This window comes from Nerophis ophidion, linkage group LG17 (genome assembly GCF_033978795.1).
Source record: "Nerophis ophidion isolate RoL-2023_Sa linkage group LG17, RoL_Noph_v1.0, whole genome shotgun sequence".
NCBI lineage: Eukaryota > Metazoa > Chordata > Actinopteri > Syngnathiformes > Syngnathidae > Nerophis > Nerophis ophidion.
The window spans coordinates 49,915,478-49,931,248 of record NC_084627.1 but is presented as its reverse complement, the minus strand read 5'-3'; the positions used below and the strand labels follow the sequence as shown (position 1 = coordinate 49,931,248).

Genomic DNA, 15,771 nt, shown 5'->3' with positions numbered 1-15,771 from the left:
TGTCACCTTGTGACTGGCCTGGGCCGGGTCCAGTTGACCCAGCCCACCAAGTCAGCACAGGGTTAGCATTACAGAATGAATAAATGAAGACAGTGGTGGAGCAAATGAGCATCGATTAAGGCCATGTATGTCCATGTGAGTTATAGAGTCACTGGCAGTACATCAGTGTAGCGAGTGAAGCGCTACTCAAAATAAATTCATTGTATTAGATTTGTGCAAACGCCGATTCCATATGAGTTGGGAAATTGTGTTAGATGTAAATATAAACAGAATACAATGATTTGCAAATCCTTTTCAGCCCATATTCAGTTGAATATGCTACAAAGACAAGATATTTTGTATTATTATTTTTTGCAAATAATAATTAACTTAGAATTTCATGACTGCAACACGTGCCAAAGTACTTGGGAAAGGGCATGTTCACCACTGTGTTACATCACCTTTTCTTTTAACAACACTCAATAAATGTTTGGGAACTGAGGAAACTAATTGTTGAAGCTTTGAAAGTGGAATTCTTTCCCATTCTTATTTTATGTAGAGCTTCAGTCCTTCAACAGTCCGGGGTCTCCGCTGTCGTATTTTACGCTTCATAATGCGCCACACATTTTCCATGGGAGACAGTTCTGGACTGCAGGCGGGCCAGGAAAGTACCCGCACTCATATTTTACCAGCCACGCTGTTGTAACACGTGCTGAATGTGGCTTGGCATTGTCTTGCTGAAATAAGAAAAAGACGGCGCTTAGATGGCGGCATATGTTGTTCCAAAACCTGTATGTACCTTTCAGCATCAATGGTGCCTTCACAGATGTGTAAGTTACCCATGCCTTGGGCACTAATGCACCCCCATACCATCACACATGCTGGCTTTTACACTTTGCGTCGATAAGTCTGGATGGTTCGCTCCCCCTTTGATGACACGATGTGGAATATTTCCAAAAACAATTTGAAATGTGGACTCGTCAGACCACAGAACACCTTTCCACTTTGCATCAGTCAATCTTAGATGATCTCGGGCCCAGAGAAGCCGGCGGCCTTTCTGGATGTTGTTGATAAATGGCTTTGGTTTTGCATAGTAGAGCTTTAACTTGCACTTACAGGTGCAGCGACAAACTGTATTTAGTGACAGTGGTTTTCTGAAGTGTTCCTGAGCCCATGTGGTGATATCCTTTAGAGATTGATGTCGGTTTTTGATACGGTGCCGTCTGAGGGATGGAAGGTCACGGTCATTCAATGTTGGTTTCCGGCCATGCCGCTTACGTGGGGTGATTTCTCCTGATTCTCTGAACCTTTTGATGATATTATGGAGCGTAGATGTTGAAATCCCTAAATTTCCTGCAATGTCACTTTGAGAAAGGTTGTTCTTAAACTGTTTGACTATTTGCTCACACAGTTGTGGACAAAGGGGTGTACCTCGCCCCATCCTTTCTTGTGAAAGACTGAGCATTTTTTGGGGAGATGTTTTTATAGCCAATCATGGCACCCACCTGTTCCCAATTAGCCTGCACACCTGTGGGATGTTCCAAATAAGTGTTTGATGAGCATTCCTCAACTTTATCAGTATTTATTGCCACCTTTCCCAACTTCTTTGTCACGTGTTGCTGGCATCAAATTCTAAAGTTATTGATTATCTGCAACAAAAAAAATATTTATCAGTTTGAACATCAAATATGTTGTCTTTGTAGCATATTCAACTGAATATGGCTTGAAAAGGATTTGCAAATCATTGTATTCTGTTTATATTTACATCGAACACAATTTCCCAACTCATATGGAAACAGGGTTTGTATTAACTATAGTTTCTGTTTTTCCACGTATTATTATTGCGCCGCTCTCTTCTTCATTCTTTCCCACTCTCTGCATCCTGGCTGATTGAGCTTTCATTCCTTAACTAAGTCTCTAACATTGATTTACTTTCACTCAAGTTAAAGCAGACAAAGAGAGGGCGGCGGGTGGAAGGAAGAAAGACAGTAGAAAGCCCGCTAATGGTGGTGTAGGCAGTTGAACCGCCACGCTAAATTACAATATTCCAATTTGTTAGGATTCCACGCTCTTCCTTTCCTCCCTGGTTCCTCCCCGAGTCTGTTTCCTCCCACCAAAACTCAGGCTCTAATTACCCTCTCGGCGTTAATGTGACATGTTTACAACTCCAACTCACACTCCATTATGGCCGACTGATGCTTTGTCAATAGATATTGGTTCATTTGAATCTAGAGCCCTACTTTAAATAAAGATGTCCGTGGTGAGAAATGGACCTCAATGTGGACTCCTCTCTACACTTCCTTCTTTACTGCTACAGCTGCAACTGGATCTATATCCTGGCTTGTTTATACTCACCTTAGACCAAAACATGATAAAACGTGGCTCTCAGTTGAAAATTCCCCACTTTCTGATCCAAACAAGCGCCCAGCCCTCATCAATCACATTATGACCTCGGACTGTTCTTCTGTCTCACTCTGAGAAAAGCATGTGCATAAATATTCTCATCAGGGATTTGACTTGGACCAGTGATCTATTGCCCTCTGACATCCGTACTGCAGTCCTCACACAGTCACCCGTTTAGTTTATATACTGCTTATCAGTTTATGTGAAACTAATCGCTCTCTGGAGCTCAGATCGATTTTCCTGCCAGAATAAGAACAATTAAGTTAGCGAATGAATGTGCATATTTTATACACAAACTACAATAGCATTCGGACTTCTACGTGTTGTAAAAACTAATCATTACATCGTGCGTTCCCTGACAATATGTCAAAATGGTCACGGCGGGGTTTTGGCATTTGACTGCGAGGTTTGTTCCCCCGGGATGCAAACGGTCTATTCCGTACAAGACGTGCAGGTAGGAACATGGCTTAATCTTAAATTACACTCAACGAGGTACAAAACACTGCAAAAACTGAAATCTAAGTAAGATGAAATATCTCAAATAAGGCTGATATTTGCTTATTTTCTGCCTGATAAGATCATTCTTCTCACTCAGCAGATTTTAAGTTAGTGTTTTTATGTTTTAAGTGTTGTGGTCCTAAATGATCTCAGTAAGATATTACATCTTGTTGCTGAGATGTGATGAGCTATATTGAGTAAAACATGCTTGAAACTAGAATATCAAGTGTTGCAAAGCTGTGTCATCAACACAAGTAGAAAACTACTTTTTTAAATTAATAATTTCCTATTTCAAGAATTTAAAAAAAAATCATGACTTTGACACAATTGTGTCTCATAATTAAAACAGATGACAGCCAAATGGGTCTGCATTACACAATGGAACAAGGTTTTCAAAAAAAAAATCAACTCAAGTTATGGAATTTTTTTTTATTATTGAAGTCACAAAGTGCATTATTTTTTTAAACATGCCTCAAAACAGCAGTTTGGAATTTGGGACATGCTCTCCCTGAGGGAGCATGAGGAGGTTGAGAGGGCGGGGGTTAGCGGAGGGTGTATATTGTAGCGTCCCGGAAGAGTTAGTGCTGCAAGGGTTTCTGGGTATTTGTTCTGTTGTGTGAGAGTTGGACAAAATTGGAATATTGGATATGGGCAAAAATGCCATTATCGGACATCTCTAGTTTAGATCAAGTTAAAGATTTGGCAAAGTTTTATCTCCCTTATTGAAATATTTAGATGAAGGTATGAGCTGGTACAGGGATGTTAGACTTGTTGTCATTGAGGGTCACATGACAGTTATGGCTGCCATCCGAGGGCCGCTTGTGAATAATTTATGAATTTGCATTTAGACTTCATTTTTTAATTATATAAATAGTTTTAAGTAGATTGTCAATTTTACAGTAAAAACTTTACATTTACAATATTTTACGGTGAATGGAAAACAACATTGTTTTTTTTTCGGGGGATGGTTACGGAAAAAGCTGGCAGCTTAGTTGCTCGAATTTTTGGGTTAAATATACTTTGTTTTTTACAACATTAAATTGTTAAAGGAAAACCAGTACAAGTTATTTTTGTGTGGAGTTTGCATGTTCCGATATTGTCCAACCGATTCCGATATCAAGTGATACCTGTATATACAGTGGTGGAATGAACACATTATTATGCCTAATTTAGTTGTGATGCCCGCTGGATGCATTAAACAAAGTAACAAGGTTTTACAATAATAAATCAACTCAAGTTATAAGAAAACAATGCCAACATGGCACTGCCATATTTATTATTGAAGTCACAAAGTGCATTATTTTTTTTTTACATGCCTCAAAACAGCAGCTTGGAATTTGGGACATGCTCTCCCTGAGAGAGCGTGAGGAGGTTGAGGTTGGCAGGGTTTGGGGGGGTACGGAAAGCGGGGGTGTATATTGTAGCGTCTAGGAAGAGTTAGTGCTGCAAGGGATATTGGGTATTTGTTCTGTTATGTTTATGTTGTGTTACGGTGCAGATGTTCTCCCGAAACGTGTGTCATTTGTGTTTGGTGTGGGTTCACAGTGTGGCACATATTTGTAACAGTGTTAAAGTTGTTTATACGGCCACCCTCAGTGTGACCTGTATGGCTGTTGACCAAGTATGCAATGCATTCACTTGTGTGTGTGACAAGCCGTAGATATTATGTGATTGGGCCAGCACGCTAAAGCAGTCCCTTTAAGGGTTATTGCCGCTCTCTACTTCTCTCACACACAGCAAGTCATAAATTGTACTTTTTGAAACCGATACCGATAATTTCCGATATTACAATTTAAAGCATTTATCGGCCGATAACATGGGCAGTCCGATATTATCTACTCTATATGTTCATCTACTTTCTCCATAAAACCAAGTTACGGTGTCTAATCTGGCTGGTTCTGTCACTCTGGGATGTCTTGGTTCAGATTGACGGACTGACACCTGGACGGTGGACCCGGGGACCAGGGTTTATGTTCTGTGTGTGTTGGGGGGAGGGAGGCCTTATTGCGAGTTGGGAGATATTTAATGGTCAGTCTGTCCCCACAGAGGCTGACTCAAATGTCATGTCAGCTATGAACTGACCTCCATCTCACTCGCCAGCTTCATCCTGAGTGTGTGTGTGCATGTTGAGCAAAGTTGGACTACTTTCACCTCACACCTAAATTAAATCCTAAGGAATTTGACATGTTTTAATGATGATGTCTTCCCGCAGTCTCAGGTATACAGTTGCATTCATATTTTACATTAGAGATGTCCGATAGTATCTGACTGCCAATATCATCAGCCAATAAATGCTATAAAATGTAATATCGGACATAATCGGTATCGGTTTCAAAAAGTAAAATTCATGACTTTTTAAAACGCCACTGTATGGAGCGATAAGTACAGAGCGCAAATAAACCTTAAAGGCACTGGCCCAATCACATAATATCGACAGCTTTTCACACACACAAGTGAATGCAATGCATACTTGGTCAACAGGCATACAGGTCACACTGAGGGTGGCCATATAAACAACTTTAACACTGTTACAAATGTGTGAACCCACACCAAACAAGAATGACAAACACATTTCGGGAAAACATCCGCACCGTAACACAACAGGACAAATACCCAGAATCCCTTGCAGCACTGACTCTTCCGGGACACTACAATATACACCCCCTGCTATCACCTCAACCTCCTCAGGCTCTCGCAGGGAGAGCATGTCCCAAATTCCAAGCTGCTGTTTTGAGGCATGTTAAAAAAAATAATGCACTTTGTGACTTCAATAATAAATATGGCAGTGCCATATTGGCATTTTTTTCCATAACTTGAGTTGATTTATTTTGTAAAACCTTGTTACATTGTTTAATGCATCCAGCGGGGCATCACAACTAAATTAGGCATAATAATGTGTTCATTCCACCACTCTATATATCGATATCAGTTGGTATCGGAATCGGTAATTAAGAGTTTTTTAATATGCCTCAAAACAGCAGCTTGGAATTTGGGACATGTGGAGGTTGAGGTGGTAGCGGAGGCTGTATAAGGGGTTCCGGGTATTTGTTCTGTTGTGTTACGGTGTGGATGTTCTCCCGAAATGTGTTTGTCGTTCTTGTTTGGTGTGGGTTCACAGTGTGGCACATATTTGTAACAGTGTTAAGGTTGTTTATACGGCCACCTTCAGTGTGACCTGTATGGCTGTTGACCAAGTATGCTTGCATTCTCTTGTGTGCGTGACAAGCCGTAGATATTATGTGATTGGGCCGGCACGCTAAGGCAGCCCCCAATATTGTTGTCTGGGTGGAAATCGGGAGAAATTCGGGAGAATGGTTCCCCCTGGGAGATTTTCGGAAGGGGACATTTGGGAGTACCCCGGGAAAATGGGGATGGTTGGCAAGTATGACTGGGAGACACAACTGCTCTGTACTTCTCTCTACGTCCGTGTACCACACCATACAGCCGCGTTTTAAAAACTCATAAATTGTACTTTGTGAAACCAATACCGATTATTTCCGATATTACATTTTAAAGCATTTATCGGCCGATAATGTCGGCAGTCCGATATCATCGGACATCTCTAATCTAAACCTATTCAGTTTCCATTACAGATTGTGATTGATTGCATCTCACAGTTTCTCCTTGGCAGGGTAAAAGAATTATTTTGAAAGCATTCCTTGGGTCTACTAAATATTAAGTACTAATGCAAGCTTTGTTTTCTGTGGTATTAAAGCCTTTCATTTTGACTTATGATGCAATTGAAATTGTTTCTATGTTTTGCCATCCCAGGCAAGGCTCTGACCTTCCTGTTGCTGCAGCCGCCGAGCCCAAAGCTGCCGCCCCACAGCACCATCCGCCGCACCGCCATCGATCTGATCGGCCGAGGGTTCACGGTGTGGGAGCCGTACATGGACGTATCGGCCGTGCTCATGGGTCTGTTGGAGCTCTGTGCTGATGCTGAAAAGCAGCTGGCCAAGTGAGTCAGAACACACTTCAAATATGAATTTATTCATTGTATGGCTGCGAATCTTTGGGTGTCCCACGATTCGATTCAATATCGATTCTTGGGGTCGCGATTCAATTATATATCGATTTTTTTCGATTCAATGCGATTCTCGATTTAAAAATGATATTTTTCCGATTCAAAACGACTGTATTCATTCAATACATAGATTTCAGCAGGATCTAACCCCGTCTGCTGACATGCTAGCAGAGTAGTAGATTTTGTGAATTTGTTTTAACTATTAAACAAACCAAAAATAAGACTTATTTTATCTTTGTGAAAACATTGGACACAGTGTGTTGTCCAGCTTATGAGATGCCATGCAAGTGTAAGCCACTGTGACACTATTGTTCTTTTTGTTTATTTTTATAAATGTCTAATGATAATGTCAATGAGGGATTTTTAATCACTACTATGCTGAAATGATAACTAATATTGATACTGTTGTTGATAATATTCATTTTTGTTTCACTACTTTTGGTTTGTTCTGTGTGGTGTTTGTGTCTCCTCTCAATTGCTCTGTTTATTGCAGTTCTGAGTGTTGCTGGCTCAGCTTTGCTTTTGGAATTGGATTGCATTGTTATGGTATTGCTGTGTGTTGTTTTGTTGGATTGATTGGAAAGAAATAAAAAAAAATTTATAAAAAAAAAAAACTATTTTTAAAAAATGGGAATCGATTGTCAATCGCACAACATGAGAATCGCAATTCAAATTCGAATCGATTTTTTCCCACACCCCTAATTGTAGGGCTAGGCTGGGGGTCGGCAAACCGCATGCAGCTCTTTAGCGCCGCCCTAGTGGATCTCTGGAGCTTTTTCAAAAAGGTATGACAAAATGGAAAAAGATAAAGGGAAAAAATACAAAAAATAAATTTTTTGCTTTAATATAGTTTCTGTAGGAGGACAAACATGACACAAACCTCCCTAATTGTTATAAAGCACAATATTTACATTAAACATGCTTCACTGATTCGAGTATTTGGCGAGCGCCATTTTGTCCTACTAAATTTGGCGGTCCTTGAACTCACCGTGGTTTGTTTACATGTACAACTTTCTCCGACTTTCTAGGACGTGTTTTATGCCACTTCTTTTTCTGTCCACCAAACTTTTAACGTTGTGCAGGAATGTACAAAGGTGAGTTTTGTTGATGTTATTGACTTGTGTGGAGTGCTAATCAGACATATTTGGTCACTGCAAGCTAATCGATGCTAACATGCTATTTAGGCTAGCTATATGTACATATTGCATCATTACGCCTCATTTGTAGCTATATTTGAGATCATTTAGTTTTCTTTAAGTCTTCTTAATTCAATTTATATCTCATGACACACTATCTGCATGTAATATGGCTTTTGATTTATTGCGGCTCCAGACAGATTTGTTTTTGTATTTTTGGACCAATATCATTTGTTCAACATTTTTTTAGGCTATGCGGTGTCTTTTGATACGGCAGTGTCATGTCGGCATTTTTTTCCATAACTTGAGTTGATTTATTTTGTAAAACCTTGTTACATTGTTTAATGCATCCAGCGGGGCATCACAACAAAATGAGACATAATAATGTGTTCATTCCACGACTGCATATATTGGTATCGGTTGATATCGGAATCGGTAATTAAGAGTTGGACAGTATCTGAATATCAGCAAAAAAGCCATTATCGGACATCTCTAGCTAAAACTATTCATGGCAACTGAATGATAATACTTTTCACTGCACAATATCAAACACATATAGTTTTATAACTCTTTTTTATAAATGTATTAACAAATAATAAATCCAAGTATTCATACTACTGCAGCATTGCTGTCTATGATTATGTAACATTTTCACCTTTCAAGCGATTTTATAATATTCGAGGGGCTTTTATTTGGAGTTGATGTGTTTTGGAAGTGTTACAGGTGTTGCTAAAACGGCATGACCTTCATCTTTTATTATTTTTTAAGAGACGAGCTCAGTAGGTAAATCAGAAAGCTGCAGGCCAGCGAACCTCTATTGAAATGTATAAAATGTGTGCCAGTCTTTTCCACACTGGGGGCTTTTTTCCATTCTGTGCCTATTGAAAAAGGATTAACACACACACACACACGCGCACGTACACACGCACACACACACACACACACACACACACGTACGCGCGCACACACACGTACACACACACACACACACACACACACACACGGAGCTCTGTAAGGAGTGTATTGACGACTAGTGTGTAACGAGGACAAAGAGCCACACAGAGGTTCAGCTGCACAGAAATACAAGCTTTCAGGCTGTTGTACATTCAACTCTGCCTTGTCTATTTTCTGCTCAAAGTACAGGAATAGTGAACATAATTAAACATAATTAAAGGAGGCCCTGTGTGACACGTGTTGTAAGAATGTTGTGAGCGACTACCAGAGGTGGGTAGTAACGCGCTACATTTACTACGTTACATCTACTTGAGTAACTTTTGGCATAAATTGTACTTCTAAGAGTAGTTTTAAAGCAACATACTTTTACTTTTACTTGAGTATATTTATAGAGAAGAAATGCTACTTTTACTCTGCTCCATTTATCTACATTCAGCTTGCTACTCGCTACTGACTTTTTTTTATTTTTATCCATCTGTTAATGCACGCTTCAAAGTAGGATCTTTCACATGCATGCGTTTCACCAATCAAATGCAGTCACTGGTGACGTTTGACTCCGTTTCACCAATCAAATGCAGTCACTGGTGACGTTTGACTCCGTTTCACCAATCAAATGCAGTCACTGGTGACCTTTGACTCCGTTTCACCAATCAAACACAGCCAGGCGGTCACATGATTAACTGCACATTGTTGTTTTTTTTATAAACCTTTATTTTTGAATGTCAACATTTACAAACAGTTGAAAATAATAATCAAAGTAAGTACAAAAACAGTACAAAACAGTATAAAAACCGTAGAAAACAGCGCCATGGGGTTATAAATTCAAATTAACTAAAATAGAATGCAAAAAAAAATATATATATAAAATAAACAAAGTGCAATCTCAGTAAATAACTTAAATTTGGAACACAGCATCATCGTTTTCACAGCGTTTTGGTTGTTAGAGGTAGTGTTTTAATGTAGAGTTCTAAATCTTTTTAAAGGCACAAAAAACAGGTCGGGTATTGAGAAACTTACATTTATGAATATAAAACTTAGCCAATAGTATAATGAGCTTGCAAAGGTCAAATTCATTCTCAATACAGTGTAAGTCCAAATATCCATCCATCCATCCATTTTCTACCGCTTATTCCCTTTCGGGGTCGCGGCGGGCGCTGGCGCCTATCTCAGCTACAATCGGGCGGAAGGCGGGGTACACCCTGGACAAGTCGCCACCTCATCACAGAGCCAACACAGATAGACAGACAACTAAGTCCAAATATATATTATTTAATATATATTATTGTTTTAGTTGCTTAAGAGATATTTTGGGCCGTGAATTTGTTCATTGCTATTTTTATGTTTTTGTGCATTACTTGTTGCCGTCATCATTACAGAAACAGGTTACTCATCAGTTACTCAGTACTTGAGTAGTTTTTTTACAACATACTTTTTACTTTTACTCAAGTTGATATTTGTGTGACTACTCCTTACTTTTACTTGAGTAATTTTTGGGACTTTAGCCGACTTTTCCAACTTTTATACCCCCTCCCTGTGGGACTCGACTGGGTGTGTTAAGGACATTCTGGGCATCCTGGAACTTGTGGGACTGGAACCTGGGTCGGTATTTTGAACATTTTAGGGGACTTTTGACAACATTTCTTACTTTTCTCCCCCACTTCCCGTGGGACTTTGCTGGGTGCGTTTTGGACATTTTTTTACATCCCGGGACTTGTTCGTCTGCGGCGGGACTTGTGGGACTGGAACCCGGGGAGGTGTTTTGGACAAAATTGGGACTTTTGACCATTTTGGCCGCCTCTTCCCCCCCTTCCTGTGCACCATTGCTGGCTGTGTTTTGGACATTTGGACACAAATAGTTTCAAGCATGTTTTACTCAATATAGGTCATCACATCTCAGCAACAAGCTGTAATATCTTACTGAGATCATTTAGGACTAAAAACCTTAAAACATGTAAAACACTAACATAACATTTGCTTAGTAAGTAGAATATCAGCCTTATTTGACATATGTCATCTTACTTAGATTCCAGTTTTTGCAGTGCAGTTAGCTATCATGTAACTCATTAAGTTTACCAGTCAGTAAGTCAGACACTTAACCTGTCAAGCCAGTATCGGTGTTGATTTCTGCCACCAATGACTCACACACAATGCGACTAATGTTATTGTCCGCTGCGTCACACACAACAATCAATACGGGGGAGGGGGGTGTCATTATTGACTGGATAATGTCAGCCTAATAGTGGCTGTGAAAGCAGGCTGCTTGTCACTTTAAAGTCGAGTAAAGGGTTATTTTTCTATTTGTACTTTTCACCCCGGTACAGTTTGCGTTGATTATTTGGACCTAATTACAGACACGAAATTTGATTTGAAAAATGGAGCTTCCAGGCAAATATTGGAGGCGGTGTAAATACTGGTGCTGATTGTGTGCAAAGTCTGCAAAGCATTCACTAGATGACTCCTTCCACTGATTGCGTCAAGGAGGAGTGATCATGCTCAGTGGTTCCCTGTTGGGACATTTAATAGTCGCACATACCACCTAGTGTTGTCCCCATGCCAATTTGGTACTGGTACCTAAAATTATTCCCGTAATTTTCAAAATAAAGGGGACCACAAAAATGGTATTATTGGCTTTATTTAAACAAAAAAATTTTTAGGTACATTAAACATTTGTTTCTTATTGCAATTTTGTGCATAAATAAAAGTGAACATATAAGAAAACTTGTCTTTTAGTAGCAAGTAAGCAAAAAAAGGCTCCCAATTTAGCTGCAGTAACATATTGTGTCATTTTCCATTCTATTATTCTGTCAACATTGTTAAGGACAAGTGGTAGAAAATGAATTATTAATCTACTTGTTCATTTACTGTTAATATCTGCTTACTTTCTCTTTCTTCTTTCTATCTATCTTAATGGTAAATGACACAATATGTTACTGCATATGTCAGCAGCTAAATTAGGAGGCTTTTTTTGCTTACTTAATACTAAAAGACAAGTTGTCTTGTACAAACCCTGTTTCCATATGAGTTGGGAAATTGTGTAAATATAAATGAATACAATGATTTGCAAATCATTTTCAACCCATATTCAATTGAATGCACTACAAAGACAACATATTTGATGTTCAAACTCATAAACTTTGTTTTTTTTTGCAAATAATTAACTTAGAATTTCATGGCTGCAACATGTGCCAAAGTAGTTGGGAAAGGGCATGTTCACCACTGTGTTACATCACCTTTTCTTTTAACAACACTCAATAAACGTTTGGGAACTGAGGAAACTAATTGTTGAAGCTTTGAAAGTGGAATTCTTTCCCATTCTTGTTTTATGTAGAGCTTCAATCCTTCAACAGTCCGGGGTCTCCGTTGTCGTATTTTACACTTCATAATGTGCCACACATTTTCCATGGGAGACAGGTCTGGACTGCAGGCGGGCCAGGAAAGTACCCGCACTCATTTTACGAAGCCACGCTGTTGTAACACGTGCTGAATGTGGCTTGGCATTGTCTTGCTGAAATAAGCAGGGGCGTCCATGAAAAAGACGGCGCTTAGATATCAGCATATGTTGTTCCAAAACCTGTATGTACCTTTCAGCATTAATGGTGCCTTCACAGATGTGTAAGTTACCCATGCCTTGGGCACTAATGCACCCCCATACCATCACACATGTGTAAGTTACCCATGTCTTGGGCACTAATACACCCCCATACCATCACACATGTGTAAGTTACCCATGTCTTGGGCACTAATACACCCCCATACCATCACACATGCTGGCTTTTACACTTTGCGTCGATAACAGTCTGGATGGTTCGCTTCCCCTTTGGTCTGGATGACACGATGTGGAATATTTCCAAAAACAATTTCAAATGTGGACTCGTATGACCACAAATAAACTTTTCCACTTTGCATCAGTCCATCTTAGATGATCTCGGGCCGGCGGTGTTTCTGGATGTTGTTGATAAATGGCTTTCGCTTTGCATAGTAGAGCTTTAACTTGCACTTACAGATGTAGCGACGAACTGTATTTAGTGACAGTGGTTTTCTGAAGTGTTCCTGAGCCCATGTGGTGATATCCTTTAGAGATAGGATGCCGGTGTTTGATTCAGTGCCGTCTGAGGGATGGAAGGTCACGGTCATCCAATGTTGGTTTCCGGCCATGCCGCTTACGTGGAGTGATTTCTCCAGATTCTCTGAACCTTTTGATGATATTATGGAGCGTAGATGTTGAAATCCCTAAATTTCTTGCAATTGCACTTTGAGAAAGGTTGTTCTTAAACTGTTTGACTATTTGCTCACGCAGTTGTGGACAAAGGGGTGTACCTCACCCCATCCTTTCTTGTGAAAGACTGAGCATTTTTTGAGAAGCTGTTTTTATAGCCAATCATGGCACCCACCTGTTCCCAATTAGCCTGCACACCTGTGGGATGTTCCAAATAAGTGTTTGATGAGCATTCCTCAACTTTATCAGTATTTATTGACACCTTTCCCAACTTCTTTGTCATGTGTTGCTGGCATCAAATTCTAAAGTTAATGATTATTTGCCCAAAAAAAAATGTTTATGAGTTTGAACATCAAATATGTTGTCTTTGTAGCATATTCAACTGAATATGGCTTGAAAATGATTTGCAAATCATTGTATTCTGTTTATATTTACGTCGAACACCATTTCCCAACTCATATGGAAACGGGGTTTGTAAAATCCACTTAGAAAATAAGCAAACATCTCCCTTTTTTGAGATATTTAATCTTACTTAGATTTCAGTTTTTGCAGTGCACGTGTGTGTGTGTGTGTGTGTGTGTGTGTGTGTGCGTGCGTGCGTGCGTGCGTGCGTGTGTGTGTGTGAGAGATATTGAGTGAGTGATCTCTCGTGACTTTAATGATAATCCAGATCATTTCATTACATGTACTTAATGTTGGTCATTAACCTCATTGCTTCTCAGCACAATTAGCTCCCTTCACTCCTGCTTTATATCAACATCAGGACTGTTTTCAATTACAGCCGCCGCCATAAATGAAATTAAACATTTCAGCGTTGCTGATTTATGGGTAATATATTACCCGTATTAATAAGAGGATGCGTGGCTGCCGTCTTTAATGGCAGGAGAGATGAATCACCGCCCGGGCTGTCTGTCCGCCCATCACGCCCTCTTCTTTCTCTCCTCCCAACTCATTTGTTAACAGGGTGGCCTCGCTCGCCCCCCCCCCCCCCCCCACTCTCCTCACACACACTTAGCGAAAGGGTGGGGCCAGCTGTTGGGTGTGTTGTGTGTGTCTGATTCCTGTTGCATTGTGGGAGTCCATTATGCTGTTGTCTGGTGAATGGCTCCCATTGACTTAGCCTTGACATTATAAGCTGCCCACTAATCTCCTCACTTCATTTATTTGTAAGTCTCTCTCTTGCTCCCTCACACCTTTTCTTACTCACACATTCGCTCTTTCTCCCGTTTGCTCTTAAGACTACACACACACTTTTATGATGCATGTCACCAAAGACTTCAATGTTTATTGAACTGGCTTCTAAGATCAGTACACAGTTTGTGGTGTATTGTGCAGAGTTGGGAGTCCAATTCTATTGCAAAACTCCCGAGAGCAGGGGTCGGCAAACATCCATCCATCCATCTTCTTCCACTTATCTGAGGTCGGATCACGGGGGCAGCAGCCTAAGCAAGGAAGCCCAGACTTCCCTCTCCCCAGCCACTTGGTCCAGCTCCTCCCGGGGGATCCCGAGGCGTTCCCAGGCCAGCCAGGAGTCTTCCCAACGTGTCCTGGGTCTTCCACGTGGCCTCCTACAGGTCGGACGTGCCCTAAACACCTCCCTCGGGAGGCGTTCGGGTGGCATCCTGACTTGATGCCTGAACCACCTCATCTGGCTCCTCTCCATGTGGAGGAGCAGCGGTTTCATTTTGAGTTCCTCCCGGATGACAGAGCTTGTCATCCTATCTCTAAGGGAGAGACCCAAACTCATTTGGGCCGCTTGTACCCGTGATCTTATCCTTTCGGTCATGACCCAAAGCTCATGACCATAGGTTAGGAAGGGAATGAAATTGACTGGTAAATTGAGAGCTTTGCCTTCCGGCTCAGCTCCTTCTTCACCACAACGGATCGATACAACGTCCGCATTACTGAAGACGCCGCACCGATCCGCCTGTCGATCTCATGATCCACTCTTCCCCCACTCGTGAACAAGACTCCTAGGTACTTGAACTCCTCCACTTGGGGCAGGGTCTCCTCCCCAACCCGGAGATGGCACTCCACCCTTTTCCGGGCGAGAACCATGGACTCGGACTTGGAGGTGCTGATTCTCATTCCGGTCGCTTCACACTCGGCTGCGAACCGATCCAGTGCGAGCGGAAGATCCTGGTCAGATGAAGCCATCAGGACCACATCATCTGCAAAAAGCAGAGACCTAATCCTGCAGCCACCAAACCGGAACCCCTCAACGCCTTGACTGAGCCTAGAAATTCTGTCCATAAAAGTTCTGAACAGAATGGGTGACAAAGGCAGCCTTGGCGGAGTCCAACCCTCACTGGAAATGTGTCCGACTTACTACAAGTTCTGACACTGATCATACAGGGAGTGGACCGCCACAATAAGACAGTCCGATACCCCATACTCTGAACACTCCCCACAGGACTTCCCGAGGGACACGGTCGAATGCCTTCTCCAAGTCCACAAAGCACATGTAGACTGCTTGGGCAAACTCCCATGCACCCTCAAGAAACCTGCCCAGAGTATAGAGCTGGTCCACAGTTCCACCACCAGGACCAAAACCACACCGT

The 15,771-nt window shown here is 41.1% G+C and overlaps 1 protein-coding gene across 2 annotated transcripts in view; it reads left to right on the top strand.

The window, feature by feature from the left end:
* Window positions 1-15,771, top strand: part of LOC133536522 (WD repeat-containing protein 7) — a 143,958-nt gene that overhangs the window by 111,430 nt on the left and 16,757 nt on the right. For both annotated transcript variants that reach the window (XM_061877129.1, XM_061877128.1), the window contains one exon: window positions 6,652-6,838. In XM_061877129.1, coding sequence (XP_061733113.1) covers window positions 6,652-6,838 — 187 coding nt within the window. The remainder of the gene's footprint in view (window positions 1-6,651; window positions 6,839-15,771) is intronic.